General features: G+C 44.3%; 1 protein-coding gene across 1 annotated transcript; it reads left to right on the forward strand.

Moving 5' to 3' along the window:
- The first annotated feature begins 239 nt into the window (after positions 1-239).
- On the forward strand, positions 240-24,519 carry LOC125518859 (retrovirus-related Pol polyprotein from transposon opus). The gene is given in 6 exon segments (XM_048683734.1): positions 240-578; positions 1,698-2,303; positions 2,445-2,537; positions 2,972-3,020; positions 3,023-3,351; positions 24,499-24,519. Coding segments are annotated over 6 exon segments (1,437 nt in total).
- The last annotated feature ends 1,645 nt before the right edge of the window (positions 24,520-26,164 follow it).

Raw genomic sequence — 26,164 nt, forward strand, 5'->3', positions numbered from 1 at the left:
GCATGGGGGACTATGAACCCTACTCCCTGCCTCGCCGTGGTGCTATTTTTGGTCGCAATGGTCATCATTATGACCGTCGTGATCAGGATGATCGTGACAACCAAGCGAGAGTGAAGCTCCATGTGCCATCATTCACGGGAAAAGAGGATCCAGATGCATATGTTGAGTGGGAAGAGAAGTATGATCAAATCTTTCGCATACATGTTTTTTCTGAAGCCAAGAGAGTTGATCTTGCTGTTATGGAGTTCTCTGGTTATGCTCTTACATGGTGGAATCAGCTGCAAGACGATCGGTTGATGTCTGGCAATAATCATATCCGTAGCTGGACTTTGATGAAGGAATTCATGAGGCGTCGTTTCGTTCCATCATACTATGAGAGGCAATTGTACAAGCGGTTGCAGGGGCTCACTCAAGGTTCTCACACGGTTGAGGAGTACTATAAAGAGATGGAGGTGCTGCTAATTCGGACAAGAACCCGTGAAAGTGATGAGGCAAAGATGGCGAGATTTTTACATGGGCTGAATGATGAAATATCAGATTTTGTGGAGATGCTTACTTATGATACATTACAAGATGTGGTACATCAAGCTATAAGAGTTGAGAAGAAGAATATGCGTAATGGTCATACTCCTGCCTTCCAAGGCCGCACCACCACACGTTCATGGCAGCGAGCACAACATCCATATGGTTCTCAGTTTGAGGGTGCACCACGTAGACACCCACATGCCTCGATGACTTCCTCACCTACTATTCGCAATCAAGATAAGAGGTCATTAGCTACAGCCGGAGTATCCTCTGCTCCACCTCCAGAAAAGAGTTCTACATGCAGCAGCAACATTCAATGCCACAAGTGTAAAGGAAGAGGTCATATCTCTTCGGAATGTCCAAGCAAAAGAACTATGATCATCAATGAACGAGGTGAATGGGAGTTTGAAAGTGACCCTGAAGGTGGGAATGATGAAGTGGAAGAGGAGCAAGGTTGGGAAGTAGGAGGAACTATTTTATGTCATGAGGAACTTGATGGAGAAGCTTTGGTTGTATGTCGTTCACTTAATGCCCAAGTTGTGGAGGAGGACAAGGGGCAGCGGCATAATCTTTTCCGCACCCGTTGCCTCATCAACTCAAAGATATGTTGAGTGATTGTTGATAGTGGCAGCTGCAACAATATTGCAAGCACGGAGATGGTTGATAAGCTTCAATTGCAAACAAAACGTCACCCACACCCATACCGCATGCAATGGTTGAATGATTGTGGCGCAATTAAGGTGATTAGCAGCGTGCGAATACCAATTTTAGTTGGGACATATCAAGATGATGTTGAGTATGATGTGGTGCCGATGCACGCTTGTCACTTTCTTCTTGGACGACCATGGTTGCATGACTGTGATGTGCACATCAGCGAGCGTGCGAATCTCTTATGTTTTGTTTATAAAGGAGAAAAGCTCACTTGGCTGCCCATGACACCCGAGGAAGTCAATCTTGATGAGATGAAAAGAATAGGAAAGAAAAAGGGAGAAAGTGATCATACACAACAAGTGAGCCACCAACATAGTGAGGGAGTGTTTCCACAGCAAAAAGCTCCACATCCAAATATGACCAAGCCCGGGGAAAAACATGGATTAGTTATGACGGCTAGGAAAAGGGATATGCGGGAATCAAGAGAACCTAATACTCCATTCTTTTTACTCGTGTACAAGGAAACTTTATTGGCTACTAACGATCTACCCACAACTCTTCCTAGTGTTGTTTTTGATCTTTTGCAGGAGTATCAGGATGTGTTTCCCAAGGAAGTACCACCTGGTTTGCCACCAAAGTGGGGCATTGAGCACCAAATCGACTTGGTTCCGGGTGCCCCACTACCAAACCGACCACCTTACCGAGCAAACCCAGAGGAGACGAAGGCAATTCAAAGGCAAGTGGAAGATCTTTTTAACAGAGGGTATGTAAGGGAAAGTCTTTCTCCTTGTGTTGTTCCTATACTTCTAGTTCCAAAGAAAGATGGTACCATGCGCATGTGCACTGATTGTAGATCCATTAACAATATAACTGTGAGATATCGGCACCCTATTCCTAGGCTCGATGACATGCTTGATGAACTTTTTGGCTCCACCATATTTTCCAAAATTGATTTGCGCAGTGGTTACCACCAAATAAGAATGAAAGAGGGTGACGAATGGAAAACTACATTTAAGACAAAATTTGGCTTGTATGAATGGTTGGGCATGCCTTTTGGATTAACGAATGCACTTAGTACTTTCATGAGATTGATGAATCATGTGCTTAGATCCTTCATTGGCAAGTTTGTAGTGGTTTACTTTGATGACATATTGATTTATAGCAAAACTTTGGAGGATCATGTCGGACATATAAAATGTGTGCTTGCTGTCCTACGGGAGGAAAATTTGCATGCTAATGTGGAAATGTGCACATTTTGCACAAACAAGGTTGTGTTTCTTGGCTATGTTGTTTCAGCAAAAGGTGTGGAGGTCGATCAAGAGAAGATCAAGGCTATTAGTGAGTGGAGGCCTCCACAAAATGTGAGCAAGTACATAGCTTCCTCGGACTTGCAGGTTTCTACGACTGGTTCGTGAAGGATTTTAGCACCATTGCTGCACCCATGAATGAGTTGCTGAAGAAAGACACTCCATTCCAATGGGGTGATGCCCATGACAAGTCCTTCCAAGAACTGGAGATGAGATTGACATCAGCCCCATTGCTTTCACTTCCTGATTTTGGTAAGACATTCGAGATTGAATGTGATGCAAGCGGTGTTGGCATTGGTGGAGTTCTAATGCAAGAAGGTAAATCCATTGCCTACTTTAGTGAGAAGCTTAATGGTCCAACTCTTAATTATTCTGCCTATGATAAAGAAGTATATGCACTTGTTCGATCTATGGAAAGATGGCAGCATTACATATGGCCAAAAGAGTTTGTAATACATTCTGGCCATGAATCTTTAAAACATCTAAAGGGCCAACTCAAACTGAACCGTAGACATGCAAAATGGAGGGAGTTCATAGAATCTTTCCTTATATTGTCAAGTACAACAAAGGGAAGGATAACGTTGTTGCCGACGCATTGTCTAGGCGTCACATTTTACATTCCCAACTTGATGTTAAAATCCTTGGTTTAGAAAGCATCAAAGAATTGGATGCTAACGACTCATACTTTTCTGAACCATTTTCAAAGTGCAACAAGGGAAAGGGATGGGAGAAGTTTCACTTGCATGATGGATTTCTATTTCGAGCTAACAAATTGTGCATCCCAGATTGTTCTCTTTGTTTGTTGCTCTTGCAGCAGGCTCACGCTGGTGGTCTCACGGGACATTTCGGAGCCAAGAAAACTGAAAGTGTGCTCGTTGATCACTTCTTTTGGCCGCGCATGAGACATGACGTGGAACGCTACGTGATGAGATGCGACATTTGTCACAAAGCTAAGTCCCGCTTGAATTCTTATGGTTTATATACTCCTCTATCTATTCCGAATACTCCGTGGGAAGATATTTCTATGGATTTTGTTCTTGGTTTACCACGGACTAAGAGGGGGAGCGACTCGGTGTTTGTGGTAATTGATCGTTTTAGCAAAATGGCACATTTTATCCCTTGTCATAAGAGCGTTGATGCTTCACACATTGCTAGTCTATTTTTCAAGGAAGTTGTGCGGCTACATGGAGTACCACGCACGATTGTGTCAGACCATGACACCATTCTGAGCTACTTTTGGAAGACCTTGTGGGGAAAACTTGGCACCAAGCTCCTATTTTCCATGACATGCCACCCACAAACTGATGGACAGATTAAAGTTGTCAACCGAACGTTGTCCATGATGCTACGAGCAGTCCTCAATAAGAATTTGAGGATGTGGGAAGAATGCCTACCTCATGTGGAGTTCATGTATAATAGGGCGGTACATTCGACCATTAAATTTTGCCCATTTGAACTTGTCTATGGATTCAAACCTATTGCTCACGTCGATCTCTTGCCTTTGCCAGTGCAGGAACGAACCAGCCTTGATGTAATCCCCCTGGATGTAACTTTCCATATTTGTAACTCCGACTCTTACCATTTTCGGCTTTATGTTATGAGATTCCCTTCGTGGTTGGGTTTTTTCTTTTGTTTTGCATTTTTTTCATGTCATGCATTTCATATCATGTCATCATGTGCACCGCATTTGCATTCTTGTTCGTCTCATGCATCCGAGCATTTTCCCCGTTGTCCGTTTTGCAATCCGACACTCCCACATGCACCCGGCGCACCCCTCTTGTATCTTTTCGTGAGCGGGAGTTAAACATTCTCATAATCGGTCGAGATTTGTCAAGTGGCCTCGGTACACCACCGGTAGACCGCCTGTCGAATTTCGTTCCATTTGGAGGCCGTTTGATGCCCCAACGGTTAATAGGGTAACCGCAAAAGCCTATTTTGTGTTGCAGCCCAGCACCCCTCCAAAACAGCCCAATAACCCATCTAAATGACATCCATGCTCTCCGCCGTTGGATCACGATTGTGTAGGCAAAAATCGTACCTCATTTGGACACTTCTACCTCCATCTACCTATATATATGTGCACCCCCTCCAAATCACAGGTCCAAACCCTAGAAATCATCCCCTGCCGCCACCGGACACGTCCGGCCCGAGCCGGACAAACTCGCCGCCGTGTCCGCGCCAATCCGCCACCGCCACGTGGAATCCACTGCCGCCCTCCGCCGCCGGCCCGTGAGGCCCATCCGCCGCCGCCCGTCTCCCACGTCCCCGCTCCGCCGCGACCTGCGCCGGCTCGCCGCCCGTACCGCGCCCGCGCCGCCGCATCCTCGCTCCCGCGCCGCCGCCCCGCACCTGCACCACCGCCTCCTTGCACCCTCCGCCGCCACCACGCATCACCGGCGCCGCCCGACCTCGTCGCCCGCGCCGCCGCTGAGTTCCTCCTCGCCATCTCCGGCCACCTCCCCGGCAAACTCCGGCGAGATCCCCCGGATCGGGACGAGATCCACCACCCCCGTCAACCAAGCACCGTCCCGCGACCCGGAAATCCTCGTCCCGCACCGCTCCGTCCCGTTGACTTTCGGAGAGGTTGTTTTCACTAAGTCCCCGAATCCTGTTGTTTTTATGCCATCTTCATCTTGTTGTATCTCGGTGACCGTGGCTCCAAATCATGCATATGATATGTCAAAATGTTCGCCTCATTGAGCTCTTCATGTTAGAAGCATTTCCCTGCATGTTACTGTCCATTATGATGCCATTTACATTGCTGCAAGAGTGCTATAAAATGTTAACTGCTGGTGGTTAGCGGAACATGTTGATTTGTCATTTTTGTTGCATTTGATGTGTGCATTCTTTGAGCATGAGGTCTACATTTGTTTTGAACTAAAACATGCCATCTTTACAAGGGTGCAAGTCTTGTATTTTTTGATCTATCTATGTGGTGACTAGCACAAGCATGCAAAGTAGGCTCCATAATGTTGCTATTTTCAGGGACTTAGGATTTTGTGAAGTCCTTTTCCTGCTGTTATTTTGATGCCATGTAAACTTGATGCTACCATGAGATCCATGCCTATTTTGAGATACTTCAGTAAGGATGTTTTGAACATGTGGTTATGCTGTATCCATTAATTTCTCTGGTTGCAATTATGGAGTGCTCTAGCATGTCATTTTCTTGATCTACTTTTGCTATATATTATTCCTTGCAGATTGTTAACATGTTAATCAATATTGCCATGGTTGTTGTTAGTGATGTGTGTACCCTATGATCTTGATATTGCCATTCTTAGCTTGATGAACATGCCATCTTGCCATTCGTATGCTTATGTTGTCATTTAATGCTTTGTGGTGAGTGGCATGAGCTTGCAAAGTTGCGATCATGAATCTGTTTATGCCATGCTCTGTTTTTCTTCTAAGTCTGGATCTGTTTATAAAACTTGCTATATTTACATGGGTGCCATGATATCTTCTGTGCCTTTTTGGCTCTTGGTAAGTAAGGGAGTTTTGTTCTATGAATTTAGTAGAATCATTACATGCCTTCTTTTGCTATGATATGTTCTTGTACCATGTTTTTGTTAGCTCTAAACAGTGCTTGTTGATGTTGTTTTTGACATGTTAGTATTTTCTCTAAGTCTGTGAAGCTAATATCTTTTGCACTTTTTCCATGCTTGTCTAAAACTATTCCAGTGTGAATTAGTCGTAGCTCAGTGTACATGTTTTGTCAAGAATTTCTTGTACATCACTTCCATATGCTTTGTTACTATGTTGGAGTGTAGTAGCTTTGTTTCTTGTTGCATTCTAAGTGCTATCATGCTGTCAATCGCAGATTTGCGTCATTCTTGTGTTGCTTGTCATTTGCAAACCGTGCATCCATTTCCGGTGATCTTTATATTGATTTCAACTGAAATCATCTCATCTTTCCCTTCTAGAGCACACATATGCATTGCATATCATATCTTGCATATCATGCCATGTATTGCATCATGTTGCTTGTGCATTGCACTGTGTTTGATTGTTATTTCATTGATTGTGTTCTTTATTTGGGTAGAGGCGGGAGACGAGTAAGTGACCAAGGAACCTGTTGAATACGCTAACGAGGATCAAGCTTTCGACAACTCTGAGAACATTGCAAGCAAGATGACCATACCCTTGAAATCACTTCTATCTTTGCTTGCTAGTTGTTCGCTCTATCGCTATGTCACGCTACCTACCACTTGTTTATCATGCCTCCTAGATTGCCATGTAAAGCCTCTAACCCACATTCCTAGCAGACCGTTGTTTGGCTATGTTACCGCTTTTGCTTAGCCCCTCTTATAGCATTGCTAGTTGCAGGTGAAGTTGAAATTTGTTCCATGTTGGAACATGGATATGTTGGGATATCATATTATCTCTTATTTAATTTAATGCATCTATATACTTGGTAAAGGGTGGAAGACTCAGCCTTATGCCTGGTGTTTTGTTCCACTCTTGCCGCCCTAGTTTCCGTCATACCGGTGTTATGTTCCTTGATTTTGCGTTCCTTACGCGGTTGGGGATTTATGGGACCCCCTTGACAGTTCACCTTGAATAAAACTCCTCCAGCAAGGCCCAACCTTGTTTTTAACATTTGCCACCTAAGCCTTCTTCCCTTGGGTTCCACGGACTCAAGGGTCATCTTTATTTTAAACCCCCGGGCCAGTGCTCCTCTAAGTGTTAGTCCAACCTGTCATCCGCCGGTGGCCAGCAGGGGCAATCCTAGGCTGGCCTACCGGAAGTTTGGACAATCCGGTGTGTCCTGAGAACGAGATATGTGCAGCTCCTATCGGGATATGTTGGCACAGTCGGGTGGTCATGCTGGTCTTGTTTTACCATTGTCGAAATGTCTAGTAACCGGGATTCCGAGAATGATCGGGTCTTTCCGGGACAAGGAATATCCTTTGTTGACTATGAGAGCTTGTGATGGGCTAAGTTGGGACACCCCTGCAGGGTGTAAACTTTCGAGAGCCTTGCCAGTGGTTATGTGGCAGATGGGAATTTGTTCATATCCGGTTGTAGATAACTTGACACTTGACTTAATTAAAATGAATCAACCGCGTGTGTAGCCGTGATGGTCTCTTTCCGGCGGAGTCCGGGAAGTGAACACGGTCTTGTGTTATGCTTGAACGTAAGTAGATTCAAGATCACTTCTTGATCACTTCTAGCTTCTCGACCGTTGCGTTGCTTCTGTTCTCGCTCTCATTTGCGTATGTTAGCCACCATATATGCTTAGTGCTTGCTGCAGCTCCACCTCCTTACTTTCCCTACCCATAAGCTTAAATAGTCTTGATCTCACGGGTGTGAGATTGCTGAGTCCTCGTGACTCATGGATATTTCCAAACAGTTACAGGTTACAATGATACCAGTGCAGGTGATGCTACCGAAGTAAAGTGGGATTTCGACGAGGATCTGGCTCGTTACTACGTTTCATTTCCCGATGATTAGTAGTGGAGCCCAGTTTGGACGATCGGGGATCTAGCATTTGGGGTTTATCTTCCTTTCCTGTTGGATTTGACCGTAGTCGGTCTTTGAGTGTATATGGATGATGTATGAATTATTTATGTATTGTGTGAAGTGGCGATTGTAAGCCAACTCTTTATCCCTTCCTTATTTAGTACATGGGATTGTGTGAAGATTACCCCTCTTGCGAAAAAACTACCATGCTGCTAAGCCTCCAAGTCGTGCCCTGACACGTGGGAGATATAGCCGCATTGTGGGTGTTACACTTGATGCAAGTAAGCGTGCTGATTTCATCAAGAAACTTCATGCCCAAGCAAAGGAGAACATTGAGAAAATGACTGAACATTATACGAAGCGGGTAAACAAGACCAGGAAAAAGCTGGTGTTCGAGCAAGGCGATTTGGTATGGGTACTCCTTCGGAAGGACCTTTTCCCTAAGAAACGCAAGTGCAAATTGTAGCCACGCGGTGATGGACCATTTGCGGTGCTCGAAAGGATCAACGACAATGCTTACAAGATCGATCTTCCAGAAGAATATGGTGTTAGCCCGACCTTCAATGTCTCCAATCTTTCCCCATACTTTGGACCTTTAGAGTCAAGAACAACTCCTTCTCAAGAGGGGGAGTATGATGAGGACATCTCAACCATGGGCAACACACCACCAATCATCAACGGTCCAATCACGAGAAGCCGCGCAATGCAAATACATGATCAGGTGAACGCTAACTTAACTATATCATTTGACCTTGAAAACATGGTTGTGCCTTCACCTCCTTTGTTGTTGGTTGAACTCAGGTGCAATATCGAAGAAGGCCAAACACATTTTAGTTCGTGCAAAACAATGTTTTATGGCGAAGGAACAAAGTTAGGAATTCATGAAGAATGAGTTGTCTGCTGAAGAAACATTGTTCTGATTCGGACGAAAGAATGTTTTGTACGAGTTTGCAAATTCCAACTTGCAAAAGGTTCCCACAAATTGAGTTCGCTGCTGAAGGAAACATTGTTCGACTCGAGTGAACAATGTTTGGTCGAGAACTGCCAACAACCTCCAACGAGAGTATTCCAGAAGCTACCTCATTAAGTCTTGAAGCCATTTAGTCAAACAAAGTTTGTTCCCTTTCACACCCAAGCTGGTTCCAGAAGCTACTTCTCTTTCACACCTATCCAGGGGGGATTGTCCCTATTATAAATAGGTTAGGTCTTCCCTTCGTTGGGGACTGTTTCCATTTCTATCAATGACCAAAGACATAGACTCCTCCTGAGATTGGAGAGCTCTTGTTACCCTTATTCTCGTGATTCCTTGAGAAATTGCTCCTAATTCATGCTCCACGACTAGATCGTGTTGTGTGGGTTAGAGTTCATGGTTTCCCTTGCGGATTTCACCTATCCTGTGCTCCATGACTTGAGCATGGTTGTGTGGGGTAGTATTGCGGGTTGTGGATCGGCGAGTGTTCGGATTGCAAGCTTTGGTGAGCCTCCTCCTCGTCGGGTCATACTCTCTTAGTTTCCATTTTCCGGCTGCCTGCAGCTAGTTATCCCCATCGGTTTATCAATCCTACGCCGTGAAGATCGGACCTCCCCTTGAACACCCTCTTCTCCGAAGATGATGTCACATCAGTCTTGGGGCATAAAGTTTTTGAAAGAGGTATTGAAGTTGATAAAGCTAAAGTTGATGCTATTGAAAAGATGTCGTGTCCTAAGGACATTAAAGGTATTAGAAGTTTACTTGGTCATGCCAGTTTTTATAGGAGTTTCATTAAAGACATTCCAAAAATTTCTGGGCCTCTGACTAATCTCTTACAAAAAGATGTTCCTTTTGTCTTTGGTGATGATTGTGTAGAAGCATTTGAAATACTTAAGAAAGCCTTGATTTCTGCACCTATTGTTCAGCCACCTGATTGGAATTTACCCTTTGAACTTATATGTGATGCTAGTGATTATGTTGTAGGTGTTGTTCTAGGACAAAGAGTTGATAAGAAATTAAAAGTTATCCAATATGCTAGTAAAACTCTAGAGAGTGCCCATAGAAATTATGCTACTACTGAAAAAGAATTTTTAGCAGTTGTATTTGCTTGTGATAAGTTCAGACATTATATTGTTGATTCTAAAGTTATTGTCCACACTGATCATGCTGCTATTAAATACCATATGGAAAATAAAGATGCTAAACCTAGACTTATTAGATGGGTTCTCTTGCTACAAGAATTTGATTTGCCTATTATTGATAGAAAGGGAGCTGAGAACCCCGTTGCAGAAAACTTGTCTAGGTTAGAGAATGTTCTTTATGACCCACTACCTATAGATGATAGCTTTCCTGATGAACAATTAGCTATCATAGATGCTTCTCGTACTGCTCCATGGTATGCTGATTATGCTAATTACATTGTTGATAAATTTATACCACCTAGTTTCACATACCAGCGAAAGAAAAAGTTTTTCTATGATTTAAGACATTACTTCTGGGATGACCGACACCTTTATAAAGAAGGAGTAGATGGTGTTATTAGACGTTGTGTACCTGAGTCTTATGGAGGACACCACGCTGGAGATAGAACTGCACATAAGGTATTGCAATCCGGTTTTTATTGGCCTACTCTTTTCAATGATGCCTGCAAGTTTGTCTTGTCTTGTGATGAATGTCAAAGAATTGGTAATATTAGTAGACATCAAGAAATGCATATGAACTATTCACTTGTTATTGAACGATTTGATGTTTGGGGCTTTGATTATATGGGACTGTTTCCTTCCTCTAATGGGTATACACATATTTTAGTTGATGTTGATTAAGTTACTAAGTGGGTAGAAGCTATTCCAATTAGTAGTGCTGATCATAACACCTTTATTAAGATATTTAAAGAAGTTATTTTTCCGAGGTTTGGAGTCCCTAGATACTTAATGACTAATGGTGGTTCACATTTTATTCATGGTGCTTTTCGTAAAATGCTTGCTAAGTATGATGTTAATCATAGAATTGCATCTCCTTACCACCCACAGTCTAGTTTCAGTAGAACTAGGTAATAGAGAGCTTAAATTAATTTTGCAAAAGACTATTAATAGATCTAGAAATAACTGGTCCAAGAAACTTGATGATGCATTATGGGCCTATAGAATTGCATATAAAAATCCTATGCGTATGTCTCCATATAAAATGGTTTATGGAAAAGCATGTCACTTACCTCTCGAACTAGAACATAAGGCATATTGGGCCATTAATCAATTATGATTTCAAACTTGTCGGTGAGAAGAGTTGACATTAGCTCACATGATGAGTGGAGAACCCAGGCCTATGAGAATGCCAAACTGTTTAAAGAAAAATTTAAAAGATGGCATGACAAAAGGATACACAAGCATGAGTTTAATGTATGTGATTATGTTTTGTTATAAAATTCCCATTTAAGATTTTTTGCAGGAAAACTCCTTTCTAAATGGGAAGGTCCTTATGTTATCGAGGAGGTCTATCGTTCCGGTGCCATAAAAATCAACAACTTCGAAGGCACAAATCCGAGGGTGGTGAATGGTCAAAGAATCAAACATTATATCTCAGGTAATCCCATAAATGTTGAAACTAATGTTATTAATACTGTAACCCTGTAGGAGTACATAAGGGACACTTTCCAGAACGTTTCAGACTCCGAAAAAGAATAGGTACGTGGTACGGTAAGTAAACCGAATCCAAAACAGTTCTAACAGCAATTTTCTCCATTTTGGAATATTTAAGAAAATAGGAATATAAGAAGTAGTCCGGAAAGGACACGAGGCATCCACGAGGGTGGAGGGTGCGCCCTACCCCCCTGGGCGCGCCCCCTGCCTCGTGGGAACCTCGTGTGCCCTCCAGACTCCGGTTTCTTGCACGATACTTCTTTTGGTCGGTAAAAATTCATTATATAATCTCTCGAAGGTTTTGACCAACGTACCACACAAATATCTCCTGTTTTTGTTTCGAGCTGTTTTTCTGACAAATCTAGATCACCATGACATCTTCAAGTGCCCCCAAGGACAAGTTTTTCAAGAAGGTCATTAACCCCTACCTCGCGGAGGTGCTGCAACACCCTCAAACCATTGAGATGCATGAGGGGGTGCTGCACATCTGTGATGTTGAGAGACCAAGGAGGACCGAAAGCGTGGAGACAAGACTCAAAGCAATGGAGCAACAAGTTTTCAAGTGCCAGGGGATGGTGGAATGTGGACTCGATGCCAACCACATGATGATAGCGAAGTTCACCAATAACCACATGCTGGATGCCAAGAACATTGGGGAGACCATCCTCAAGCTTCATGAGAAAATCGAGCACCTCCAAGCCCAGATCTATGACCTGCAAAACCAAAACTGTGAGTATGAATATAGATTCAAGAGGATGAGTTTGGCTGCAGATTTAAGGATCCTAGAGACTCGATCATCCTTCTATAATGGTGAGCCTATGCCTTGGAAGATGGAAGACAAGCCTACATCATCAACAACTCCATCATCACCACCGCTGAAGAAAGAGACATAAATACATGGGTATGGGCACTCCCCTTGGCAACTGCCAATCTTTGGGGAGTGCCCCGGTATCGTATCACCATCACACTTCTATCTTTACCGTTTTTCCTAGTTCGATAATTTTGGTTATATCTTGATCTAGTAGAATAAAGTTTAGTATGATCTAGCTTCGAGTTTTTTGTGTCGATCCTTATCTATGTAATCGAGTCCGTGAGCTATATATAATAAATTTTAGTCTTGAGTCGAGGGCTTAGTTATCTTGCTATGATATTGAGGGAATAAACAATAACAAAAAGAAATAAAGAGATCATATTGATCTTATGGAAAGTAATGACTTCACATATAAAGAGTATGATGAATAAAAGTTGTTGAGAGCTTACAAACATAGTTTTGGTAATGATTGAAATTAATAGGAAGTAATAAAGAAGGACATTTTTTCACATATAAATATACTATATTCGACATCTTTTATGATTGTGAGCACTCATTAAAATATGACATGCTAAAAATTTGATGTTGGACAAGGAAGACAACGTAATGGGTTATGTTCTCTTATATCCAAAATAAATTATATTGTCATGGATCATCCAACATGTTGAGCTTGCCTTTCCCCCTCATGCTAGCCAAACTCTTTGCACCAAGTAGAGATACTACTCGTGCTTCCAAATATCCTTAAACCTAGTTTTGCCATGAGATTCCACCATATCTACCTATGGATTGAGTAAGATCCTTCAAGTAAGTTGTCATTGTTGCAAGCAACGAAAAATGCTCACTAAATATGTATGATCTATTAGTGTGGAGAAAATAAGCTTTATACGAGCTTGTGATATGGAAGAAATAAAAGTGATGGACTGCATAATAAAGGTCCCTATCACAAGTGGCAATATAAAGTGACGTTCTTTTGCATTAAGATTTTGTGCATCCAACCATAAGAGCTCATGAAAACCTCTGCGTCCCTCTACGAAGGGCCTATCTTTTATTTTTGTCCCCAACCTTATACAAGAGTCATGGTGATCTTCACCTTTCCTTTTTACATTTTATCCTTTAGCAAGCACTATGTGTTCGAAAGATCCTGATATATATAGCTAATTGGACGTGGGTTTTCATGAAGCATTATTGTTGACATTACCATTGAGGTAAAAGGTTGGGAGGCAAAACTATAAGCCCCTATCTTTCTCTGTGCCCAATTAAAACTTCATACCCATAAGTATTGCGTGAGTGTTAGCAATTGTGAAAGACTAAATGATAGTTGAGTATGTGGACTTGCTAAAAAGCTCTTATATTGACTCTTTCCGATGTTATGATAAATTGCAGTTGCTTCAGTGACTGAGATTATAGTTTGCTAGTTTTCAATGAAGTTTCTGATTCATACTTTACATTGTGAATAGATTGTTACTTTAGCATAAGAAACCATATGACTATATATATGTATATATATATATATATGTTGCTATTCTAGGAATGATCATGATGCCCTCATGTCCGTATTTTATTTTATCCACACCTCAATCTCTAAACATGTGGACATATTTTTCGATATCGGCTTCCGCTTGAGGACAAGCAAGGTTGATACGTCCATTTTGCATCATGCTTTTATATCGCTATTTATTGCATTATGGGATGTTATTACACATTATGTCACAATACTTATGCCTTTTCTCTCTTATTTTACAAGGTTTACATGAAGAGGAAGAATGCCGGCAGCTGGAATTCTGGGCTGGAAAAGGAGCAAATATTAGAGACCTATTCTGCATAGCTCCAAAAGTCCTGAAACTCAATGAAAGTCAGTTTTGGAATATATTAAAAATATTGGGCGAACAAATCGCTAGAGGGGGGCCAGCTACCGTCCACGAGGGTGGGGGACGCGCCCTACCCCCCTGGCATGCCCCCTGCCTCGTGGGCCACCTGGCAGGCCTCTGATTCCCATCTTCTAGTATAAGGTGTCTTTTGCCCTGAAAAAAATCAGAAGGAAGGTTTCAGGATGAAGCATCGCCATCTCGAGGTGGAACCAATATAGGGTTCTGGCGGAGTTGTTCTGCCGAGGAAACATCCCTCCGGGAGTGGGAAATCATCACCATCGATCCTCTTATCGGGAGGGGGTCAATCTCCATCAACATCTTCACCAGCACCATCTCCTCCCAAACCCTAGTTCATCTCTTGTATCCGATCTTTGTCTCAAAACCTCAGATTGGTACCTGTGGGATGCTAGTAGTGTTGATTACTCCTTGTATTTGATGCTAGTTGGTTTATTCGGTGGAAGATTATATGTTCAGATCCTTTATGCATATTAATACCCCTCTGATTGTGAACATGAATATGATTTGTGAGTAGTTACGTTTGTTCCTGAGGACATGGGAGAAGTCTTGCTATTAGTAGTCATGTGAATTTGGTATTCGTTCTATATTTTGATGAGATGTATGTTGTCTTTCCTTTAGTGGTGTCATGTGAACGTCGACTACATGACACTTCACCATTGTTTGGGCCTAGGGGAAGGCATTCGGAAGTAATAAGTAGGTGATGGGTTGCTAGAGTGACAGAAGCTTAAACCCTAGTTTATGCGTTGCTTTGTAAGCGGCTGATTTGGATCCATATGTTTCATGTTGTGGTTAGGTTTACCTTAATTCTTCTTTCATAGTTGCGGATGCTTGTGAGGGGGGTTAAGCATAAGTGGGCTGCTTGTCCAAGGAAGGGCAGTAACCAAGCACCGGTCCACCCACATATTAAATTATCAAAGTAACGAACGCGAATCATATGAGCATGACGAAAACTAGCTTGACGATAATTCCCATGAGTCCTCGGAAGCTCTTTCCTTTATATAAGAGTTTGTCCTAGCTTGTCCTTTGCTACAAAAAGGATTGGGCCACCTTGCTGCACCTTGTTTACTTTTCTTACTTGTTACCCCTTACGAATTACCTTATCACAAAACTATCTGTTACCGATAATTTTAGTGCTTGCAGAGAATACCTTACTGAAAACTGCTTGTCATTTCCTTCTGCTCCTCATCGGGTTCGACAGTCTTACTTATCGAAAGGACTATGATAGATCCCCTATACTTGTGTGTCATCAGTCGGCTCTTAACAAATTTTAATTCAAATAATGTAATTTCTCCATCCCATGTCTGTGTTCTATAATGCTTGTACTTGTAGTAGCATTTTAATGAAAAAGATGAGCCCTGCCAGGAACCCGTGCATGTGTATGTCCATGCAGAGGTGCGATGCCTCTTTAATATAAATAAACGAGTTTTTTCCTGACAAGCTATCATGTCGGTACCCTCTTCGTCTGCCGGAGAACTTCGTCTACCGGGGAACAGACAGAGGGACCAGCCCCCCGCCAACTTCTTTTTACCAAAGGCCACTGCGACCAACCAGACCGAAGCAACGCTCGAGTCATGGACGGGAGCACCTAAGTCTCAAAAGGGTGGCGAGGCTTTCTAATGCACATCTATAGCTTACAGAAAACTAACGGGCAGGAGGTAGAATTTATCTGCTTGGCTCGCCGGGGACTGTAGTGCCGGGAAATCTTCTCAAATCTTTGTCGAAGCCAAGACCACGACAGGAACCTGCAACTTCATGAAGATGAGAATGAATGCAGAATGCGATCCTATCTATATGCATATGCAAATGCTCATGAAATGCTTATGCAGTGATCTTGGAATGCTCATGCATGCATGCAATCTCGGTCGGGGGCCCCCACAATGCTTCTTTATTTTCTCTTGCATGTGGTCATCACTCCAGCTTTGTACAAGGGGTTACATGCAGCTGGGGCAAGGCCTATACAAAAGGGTGGCTACAGGGCAAGGCCCGACAGCCATGCCTTACAAGTAGAACTTATGGAGATGCTCAATTTCGATGAGTTTTGCAACTGAGTGCCATCTCCGGTCTCCAGATGGACTGCGCCAGGTATGGTTACTCGTACTACCCAGTAAGGGCCTTCCCACTTCGGTGACAACTTGTGTGTACCCTTGGCTGACTGAACACGCCTAAGGACAAGGTCACCTTCCTCAAAACACCGGGCATGAACCCTGCGGCTATGATAGTGACGTAGGGCTTGCTGGTAGTGTGCAGCACACGTAGCAGCTCGGAGACGGTTCCACTACTGGAGGATGGTCCAAACGTGACACTATGATCAGAGACCCTTCGATGAAACTGTGTGCGATGCCATAATTGCAAACGGTGGTGTAAAAGAACCGTCAAAAAAGGTGCAAAGCGTTTGCAATGGCGGAGCTATCAAACACGGTTTGGATTTTAGTTGCGTGTGCGATGTAGGGCATACGGTTCAGCTCAATGAACTGTTTGTGATGAGGAGGAACAAAAGAAACGGGCAGCCTAATGAAGGCGTGTGCGATATAGAGCATACCGTTCACTCAGATGAACTGTTTGTGATTAGGCAACACAAAAGAAACATTCAGCAAGATCAACGTGTGTGTGATACGCGGCAAGCAGGTCCCTAATCAGAAATGTGTGCGAAGACCAATAATAACACAGACGATTATTGCTAATAAGCCGTGTGATTTGCTCTGTCTATAATAGAATAACATGTGTGTGTGTGTACGTATATATATATAACTGAAATAAACATCCAATTACATAAGTGACTATACAGATCATTCGCACACACCTCAATAAACAATTGCGTGCATTCTAAAGGAGGAGAAACGATCGTCTAGTCATCTACTTCTTGTGACACTCCCGCCACTGCTATGTGGCTCGATCCCTTGTCTGGGTCAGGAAGAAGACAGTTCCTCATGTCAACGATCTTCCTGTACATCTCGTAGCTTGTGTACGCGTCCATGGCCGTGTACTTGACATGTTGTTCATCCAGTCTCTTATGGCACACACTATGCCAGGCGTTCCTGTCCTTATTGCTCTCATTCTTCATCTAGTAGGGGTCGATGATGGCCAAGGTGAGGTCAACCAGGGAGTTCAATTTGTTTTTGTCATTGCCCCAGACCTTGTAGTGGCTTTGGATGTTGACAAGATTCGGGCATTTCAAGTCCGAAACCTTGAGCGCTTTTAGATCGTTGGTGGTGTCCACCATAACGAAACTGTAGTCGGAGCTGTTGATAAACCTGGAGAAACACTCGAAAGGCCTTGTGGCAAGGTGGTAGTGGTAGACGAGGATGTCATGCCGCACACACAACTGGGCGACGGCAACCTTTTGATCGTGCCTGGCACGACCGCTGGTGTACTCGAGGTCGAAGCAGACCACCCGGTACTTGTCGTCGGCAAGGAACTGCTCCATAGTTTGGATGGAGCACTCCACCGAGACTGGATCGTTTGTGTACACCACTGAGAGGGCCTTCCCCCTCACGTGGGTGTCCACTACGTGATGTGTGGTGAACTGCCCGCCGTTGTCGTCGTCGGCCACTGGGAGCGCCATTGGAGCCACGGGGAGCGCCATTGGAACCGCTGGATGTCCTCTCTGTATGTGTACTCGTGGGTGTGCTTATTGTGTCGTGTGAGACGAGAGATGAAGGTAAATGGCTGCAGGAATAAAAGGGGGCTGGGCGGCGTGGAATCTCGATGCGTCCGCATGGCAGTTTTTGAAGCGGGTAACTGCATCGTCGCGCCGCGCTTGGCGCAACCACTTGCACACGAACGTGCGTGATCGTGCGCCGGCCCCAAACACTGGTAGCGCACGTGGTGGGACGAGGGCAGAGCACCCGGAGGGACGCGAGAGTAGAGCGCGTGTGGCGGGACGCGAGCAGAGCGCGCCGCGGCCGCCTGAACCGCAAGCAACCACACGCATAGAGCAGTTGAACAGGCAGGAAATGGTCGCCTACAAGCCGGCCGACAGTTGCGCCGCTGCGTAGAGAGCGGCCGTGTGCTACCACCTCCATCTAGTCCATAGTCTCCTTTATATTTTGTGCCATACTTTGCCCTCAAATTTAACAAACAAAATGTTGATGCATGTTTTAAAAATTATATAATTGGAAACTATGTTCAAATACAAATCCAACTGTATAATCTTTGGCGACATGGATTCGTATTTTATTATTTAAATCATACTTATAAACCAGGACAGTGGTATAGTAGGTAATTAAATCGCAAACATTTTTTTATTAACCATATGTGTACGTGAACTTTGGTCCTCCTCGCGCACGTCTTGTCCCCCCGTTGCCGCAGTCGGCTTACAGCGCAAGCTTGCGCAGCGCGTGGGGTGTTCTTTTGGCCAAACGATGGCGCCAATGAATCATCGGTGAGCCTGTTCCCACCCAACCTCGTAGGTTTCTGCAAAAGCTTCCCGCCCGACTCGGTGATATCCCCCAAAATCCCAATGCTTACCGGCCTGCTATATAAACCCTCATGGCCGGCGAGTCCTGCGTCGCATTTTCCCCTCCCTCCCTGTAGCTTATCTTGTCTGCTTCTCCCACAATTGCCAATGGAACCGGTTCATCGTCATCGCTCATCCACTCTGTCGTCATTAGAGGACAGCTCCAACTGGGAGGCTACACCGCGGTGTCGGCGCAGTCCCTGACATCTTGTAGTGCGCGTGGCGTCCCTATTGGGTGTGCGCGGAACACCCACCACACGCTCCGTCGCCGGTGCCCATCGGTAGCTATTGCCGGCAGCCGTTGCCACCACATCACCGTCAAAAGCCAGGGCCATCGCGCGCTCTGCCACCGCGGCCCGAACACGAGAGGTGGCCCTCGTGGCCTCCACCCCACTGCCGGCCACTGTGGCCATCACCCCCTCCGCCACCGCGGCCCGAAGGTGGGTGGTGGTGGTCATGGCCGCCACCGCGTCGTTGGCCGACGTGGCCGCCAGCCTACCGTTGACCACCGGGGTCATCACCTGCTCCGCCACCGCCGCCTGAAGGCGGGTGGCGGAGGTGGATGCCCGCATGTGCGTCAGCAACCTTGTGCGCTACACCAAGTTCCTACGGGAGGAGGAGGAGTGAGCCTTGCCGCCGCCCTAACCGCGGCACACGCCTCCTTAGAGGTGAGGAATCAGGAGAACTATGAGGAGAACCACCGCTTCGGGGTCGTCTGGAGCAGCAGAGGGCGTTCGAGGTGAGCGTCGCTCAAGCTGCAACAGCGGCAGGCACCGTATTGCGGTTTCCCAGCTCGTCGGTAGGCTCCTGCTCCACCTCTTACTGAGCGCGCTCGACAGAGGAGACGCAGCCGGAAGTAGTACAAAGCCCCTCTGCAGTAGTAGTAGTATTTAGGGGCTATTTTGTTCAGTTCATCTGACTATAGATGTGGTGGAACTGTACAACGTACTTCAAATTAGCTAGTATATATAGTTGAGATAGCTATTTCAGTACGTGGTTGGCAACAATTGGGGAAAAGTTTGGTCGGTTCAGCTGTCGATTTGAACTATTTGTATAAACTAAGAATGACTGCTTAATCTATGAATGAAATCTATTCTTAATTACTAAATTTTAGTTGCAAAAATTAGATACTACTAGTGATTTTTAGCATCATATTTTGACAAATCGCAATGTTACAAGGATTGACAAATCTTACCAAATTGTTTGTACGTGGTTGCACACGGGTCATCCAAAACAACCGTTTGTGTTGAAGGGATGCACAAATCATGCGCTGCTCTCACTTTGTGTATGGGTGTTCTATCTAAAACGTTTGCAATCAAGAGCAGCAGAAATCCTGCTCGGCACATTTTCATTTTGCTTCCTGGGGAAGCTGTCGGTTTGCATACGAGTGTTCTACCTAAAATGTTTGCGATGATTGTTTTATATTTAAAAATCGAATTAAATTGCGGCTTAGGCGCCATTAATGGAGAGGATGCGAGCAAGGAGGGCGGCCATGGAAGTCAAATGGCTCGCTTCCCAGTGAGCCTGCGCAGCATGCAGCTCACACGCTTCCCAGTGAGCCTGTGCATTCGCGGACAGCTTGCACGCCTCTCGGTAAGCCTGCACACCGGACGGTGCTCGCACGCCTCCCGTTCAGTCAAGGTCAAGCAGCTGTCCGCACGGCACCTCCTACAACCATTAAAACCAAGACACATGGCATCACGTGAATGGTTAACAGAAGGCACATGGTTTGAATTATACAAACGTTTGAGATATTGAAGTGGTAGCTATTTTTTCAAAATGCCTTTGTTGGCTGTCATTTTTCGAGCGCGCCTTCTCTCAAAATGGACGCGGAAAATACCATAGCATGCCGGGTGCCATTCCATGATAGCATACCAAGTTTCATGAATTTCAAACGAGTTTCGGATTTACTAGAATATAAAAAACATGCATCTCAATGTTTTGCCGGCAATCAACAGTGCCCCGGTGTTTGAAATTCATTCTCATTTCTTGCATGGGACCTAAGCATGCACCCAAGGACACATATTTGATTTTTCAACCAATTTATATGCACTGGCGCATGTGCATGTAGTTCAAATTTGAATTATGCACATAAATGGATTGAAAACTTATTTAACGCAGAAAAATGTCCAAACGAACCCCAAAAAATCACAAAAAATCACACAACAGTCCTCTTGTTCTATGTTGACATGAGAAAAATATTTGAAAGCAATAAGAGGTAATGGATATCATTTCATACCCAAAGGTGGGACGTTTCCTACCGAAAACCATCATGCTTGTTGTGAGAAGCTCCGGTTTGTGAGAAGCATATACCCAAACCTGCCCCAAATGGGACAAAAAAATTACCACGGCATGTTGATGCCGCTCCATGATAGCATGCCAAGTTTCACGAATTCTAGACTGGTTTTGGATTTACTAGAATTTAAAAACCAGGCATCGCAGTGTTTTGTCGGCAATCAACAGTGCCCTGGTGTTTGAAATTCATTCCCATTTCTTGCATGGGACCTAAGCATGCACCTGAGGACACAGATTTGATTTTTCAACCAATTTATATGCACTGGAGCATGTGCATGCAGTTCAAATTTGAATTATGCACATAAATGCATTAAAAACTCAGTTAATGCATAAAAATGTCCAAACGAACCCTGAAAAATCACAAAAATTCACACAACACTCCTGTTGTCCTATGTTGACACGAGAAAAAAATTGAAAGCAATAAGAGGCAATGGTTATCGTTTCGTCCCCAAAGGTGGGATCTTCCCTACCGAAAACCATCATGCTTGTTGTGAGAAGCTCCGGTTAGTGAGAAGCATATACCCAAACCTGCCCCAAATGGGACAAAAAAATTACCACGGCATGTTGATGCCGCTCCATGATAGCATGCCAAGTTTCATGAATTTCAGACGGGTTTTGGTTTTACTAGAATGAAAAAACCAGGCATCTCAATGTTTTGCTGGCAATCAACGGTGCCCTGGTGTTTGAAATTCATTCTCATTTCTTGCATGGGACCTAAGCATGCACCCAAGGACACAGATTTGATTTTTCAACCAATTTATATGTACTGGAGCATGTGCATGTAGTTCAATTTTGAATTATGCACCTGAAATGGCTAGAAAACCAATTTAATGTATAAAATGTTCAAATGAACCCTAAATAATTCCAATTCTATTACGACACACATATAGTTGCATGTTCACTCCAGATAAAAGCTCTAGCAATTCAAACACCGTCCATTGCCGCAGTGACTCCATTATGTAATTCAAATAAAGATGAAAAATCAAGTAGATTGCACACAGTTTATTATCAGCAACCATGAGAGATGCATCAAAAAATATCCTGGAGCACTGTCGGTGTATAGTACGCCTATGGCTTACGCAAGATGGTGCATCGGCTATAGTCCACAGCTGGCGTCTCAAGCACACTAGCTCGCTCCTCAAATATCATTTCACTGTTCAATCATTGCCGGTGAAGGATGGGCACGTGGACCCGCGTCATGAGGGCAACTTCGGTAGCCCACTCCGGCGAGAGCACGGCCGCAGCCGCCATCCGCGTGCTAACAAGGTGCATGTGCGCGGCCGCAATCTGCGATCTGGCGGCAAAGGTAGCCCAAACGGCCGCTGTTGCTTCTCAGGTGGCGACAGCAACATCTGCCTCAGGGATAGCAACTAGCCAGAGCGGCACAGCAGCTGTCCGTTCCGCAGCGGCGGCCTTAGCCCTGATGGAGGCCGCCCATGACCATGTCGAGGCCGCCAATGCCCAGCTCCTGGCAGTCACCGCACAAATCGAACAAAGATTCTCCGACAACGGTCGGCAACCCATGGCGGAAGAGCTGGCAATCGCCGAGAGCGTTTGAGCAGCGGTCCGTTCCTCCGCCACATACCTTGCGATGATGGAGCCCGTCCAAGCCCAAATCGCATCCGCCCACGCCCAGCTCGTGGCGGCCTTTTCCAAAGAGATGGTGGACGTAGATGGCGAGATGCTTGCCGAGTATGGTGCGATGGATGCCATGGAGCCCCTTCCTCAGGAGACCGCCCGGCGCGAGCTGGACATGGAGGCGGCGGCGGAGATCGACGAGCACCAGCCATAGTAGTACTCTTTGTTTTGTTTAGTTAAGAGCGCTGGTCTTTAATTTGTGAGAGTAATGTTTAGGTCAGCTATCTCTGTTTAATTGCTGAACTTGCTTGATTAAGAAGTGTAGGTGTTCTGTAGTCTCCTTTGTGTACCCACATTATGCAATGACGTGGATGACCACTGTAACCATGGAAATTCGAACCAAAACTTTTGATGTTCAAACTCATCACACACGGGTGAAGCTCTCTGAATCATTTGTGATGTCCACATATCGTACACAGTTCTGAATAAGGGACCGTGTCTGATGACACTTTGTGCGCCAGTTTTTTTTGCTAAAGCGATTTCAAATTTTTGGCTTCCGCGGAAATATCTACCTCCCCGCCCCTCCCCCTTACCAAAAGCCACATTTCCCCTCTTTCTTCCTTCCTTTCCAAGTTGAAACCTTCACTCCTTGCTTGCGGCGTCGCCTCCTCATCGGCGACCCTCCTTCACGCTGCTTGGCCTCATCTATCCAGGCAGGTAATCCACATCCGACCCCTATCCTCCTCCTCCTTCCACATCCCACATGCCCCGACCAGCGACGCGAGCGTGACACCTTCCACCGAAATCACCGACCCTCCACCAAATAAGTGCTGCCCTAAGCCATGGTGCACGCAGTATAGCCAGGATCTCAAGGAGCATTTGGCAGCGGAGAAGCAAATTGCGGATGCACGTGCGGATGAGGTCGCGATGGTTGCCATTCATGCCGACCCCCAGATCTTGGAGGAGCACCTTTCCATTTGCTAGCTACGCCGGTTAAGCATGCTCGGTTTACCCATTGCGTGTGCTGCTCCTGCCTTTCCTTCACAAATTCTAGTGAATTATGCTATCTAATTTTACCGTGCAATCTGGTGCTCTAGTGTATATGTTCTATATGTCGTGCCATGTGGTGCTCACTTATTAAGTGTTTCGTTAATTAGTTATCGTCTTTAGTTAACTGTTTGGTTCAATTCTGCAAATGTGATGTTCAATTCTTCAGGATGCAGTTTTGTATTGTCTTCCATGTGAGAAATAAATCAAATTTATCTTTACAAAATACATGAGAAACGAATACAATTGCTATACTTCCAACTTGTCAAGCATGGTTGGTTTGGTTATACATTGTGCAATGCGGTGCTCAGTTAATGTTTGGTTCATTTGTGTAGTGGTGTTTAGTTAACTGTTTTTTTCAATTCTGCAATGCGATCTTCAATAGTTGTGGGTGCATTCTGTTATTGTATACCATGTGAGGAATAAATTGAATTTGGCTATAGTAAATACATGAGAAACAAATACAGTTGCTACAATTGGTTGTAGTTAACTGTTTGGTTAATTGTCTAATCTTCTATTAGGAGTATGTTATATTGTGCAATGTGGTGCTTAGTTAATGTTTGGTTCATTTGTGGTGGTGTTTAGTTAACTGCTTGGTTCAATTCTGCAACGCGATGTCCAATTGTCATGGGTAGAATTTTGTATTGTTGTGCATGTGAGGAATAAATCGAATTTGGCTGCACTTAATACATGAGAAACATATACAAGTGCTATATTTCCTAGTTCTTAATCATGCTTGGTTTGGGTAAAAGGGTTTTCCGTGTGGCTTGAATTAATCTGATGAATCTGCAATGTGCTTATTTCATCAACGTATTTTACTTATAGCATGTGAACCCTTACTTAACCTGATGACTAACTACCTTATATGTGTTGCAGGGAAACAATGGGAAGCAGTGAGTTTTACAATTGAGGTTAGCACGTGCATGGTCCGTTCTCTAATAGCACATTATTGTGCAATTGCGGGAACCATTCTAATATCTTGGTTTTTAACAATTTGGTCTTGCACATGTAGGTCCTGCTGTCAGAGGTTTTGACCCACTGTTCGACCCTTGTTGCATATGGGGAAATGAGTTATCCATGAATATCAATCAAATCAAGAAACTCAGAAAGATTGTTAGGATAAAGAAATTAGCGACAAAAACAAAAAGATCTTTGTCTGCACAATGAAGAAGACATCGGTTCACTACAAGATGGTACTAACTATTATACCTTGCCTTTTTTATTCATTTGCCCCATTTCCAATATAGAGAAGATATTTATGCACATCCTTGTTTTCAGGCCTTTCTAAAGCAGTTCACGGATGATTACCTCTCAAACCACCTCTATGGTCAGGAGGCGAGGAAGGTATTCATACAACACCCACGGTTCAATATTGAGGTGTTCCTGAAGAGGACGAAGGACGGACGGTCAATCATCCACATGCACTGGCCTAAAGTTGCAAAGACCTTCAACATGAATGAATACTCAATATTTGCCTTCCGCTTCAGCAGTTTTCCAGATGAGATGCATCTTTCTATATACCGTCTATGATGCTAATTTCAAAAGATTCTACATGTTGCATGTGGAACTTGCTGCTGGTGCAGTTGTGTAATGGGGTAGCTGAGTGTTGAAGCTATATCATGTTGTACTCTGATGTATTTCAATTATGAAATTATGCTTCCTTAATATGGAAATGAAATATATTGTGTTCTTAATATGAAATGTCAATTAGATTAATAAATGAATTATGGATAGTCAGATAATTAGCCTGCTAATGGCGCATTAGCCTACTAATTGGGTTTTGCTATTCCAAATGGTTGTTGAAAAAATACAGTGGGCGATGACCTCAGGCAATGCACACAGTTTCTAGGAATAAACCGTGTTGGATCAATGAACAATCACACACGTCTTGAAAGTTGTTTGTGTTAGGCCACCTTGCGCAAACATTTACCACATAAAAATTGTGTGTGATGGATAGCCTTCGCCACATAGTTTCTTCTATGGACCGTGTGTGATACATTCAATAACGCAAACGATTTAACGGGAAAAATTGTGTGTGATGTACCTGTGAACGGAAACATTTTCTTTGGAGAGACTATGTGGGATGTACATATGAACATAAACGTTTAGCAGGGACTGACTGTGTGGGATGTACTTGCGACCGGAAACAATTTCGCCGTATAAGTGTATTTTTTAGCTCTACTGTACGTATTTCCATATTTGAGCGCTCGCCGGTCGCACACGTTCTCATTTTGCCGAGCGTGCCTGCCAGGAGGGCATATCCCCGACGGTTTATGGGTCATGTGGGAAGGACCCCCCTATCGCCCACACTCACTTGGCGACGGTTCCAAATGTCGTCGTGGAAAGGGGTTAAAACCCGTTTGTTTAGGACCGACGCACACCAGTGTACTCCTCAAGTAGCACAGCATCGTCACGTTGATGCTGATCTTGTGCTACTTCATCATAGGCAAGCACTCGAGGCGACCCATAAATGAGTTCCGCGGGGATAACTTCTTCTGCCCCGTATACCAGGGAGAAGGGAGTTTTCCCGGTAGCTCGGTTT

Source organism: Triticum urartu, chromosome 7, assembly GCF_003073215.2.
Source record: "Triticum urartu cultivar G1812 chromosome 7, Tu2.1, whole genome shotgun sequence".
Classification (NCBI taxonomy): domain Eukaryota; kingdom Viridiplantae; phylum Streptophyta; class Magnoliopsida; order Poales; family Poaceae; genus Triticum; species Triticum urartu.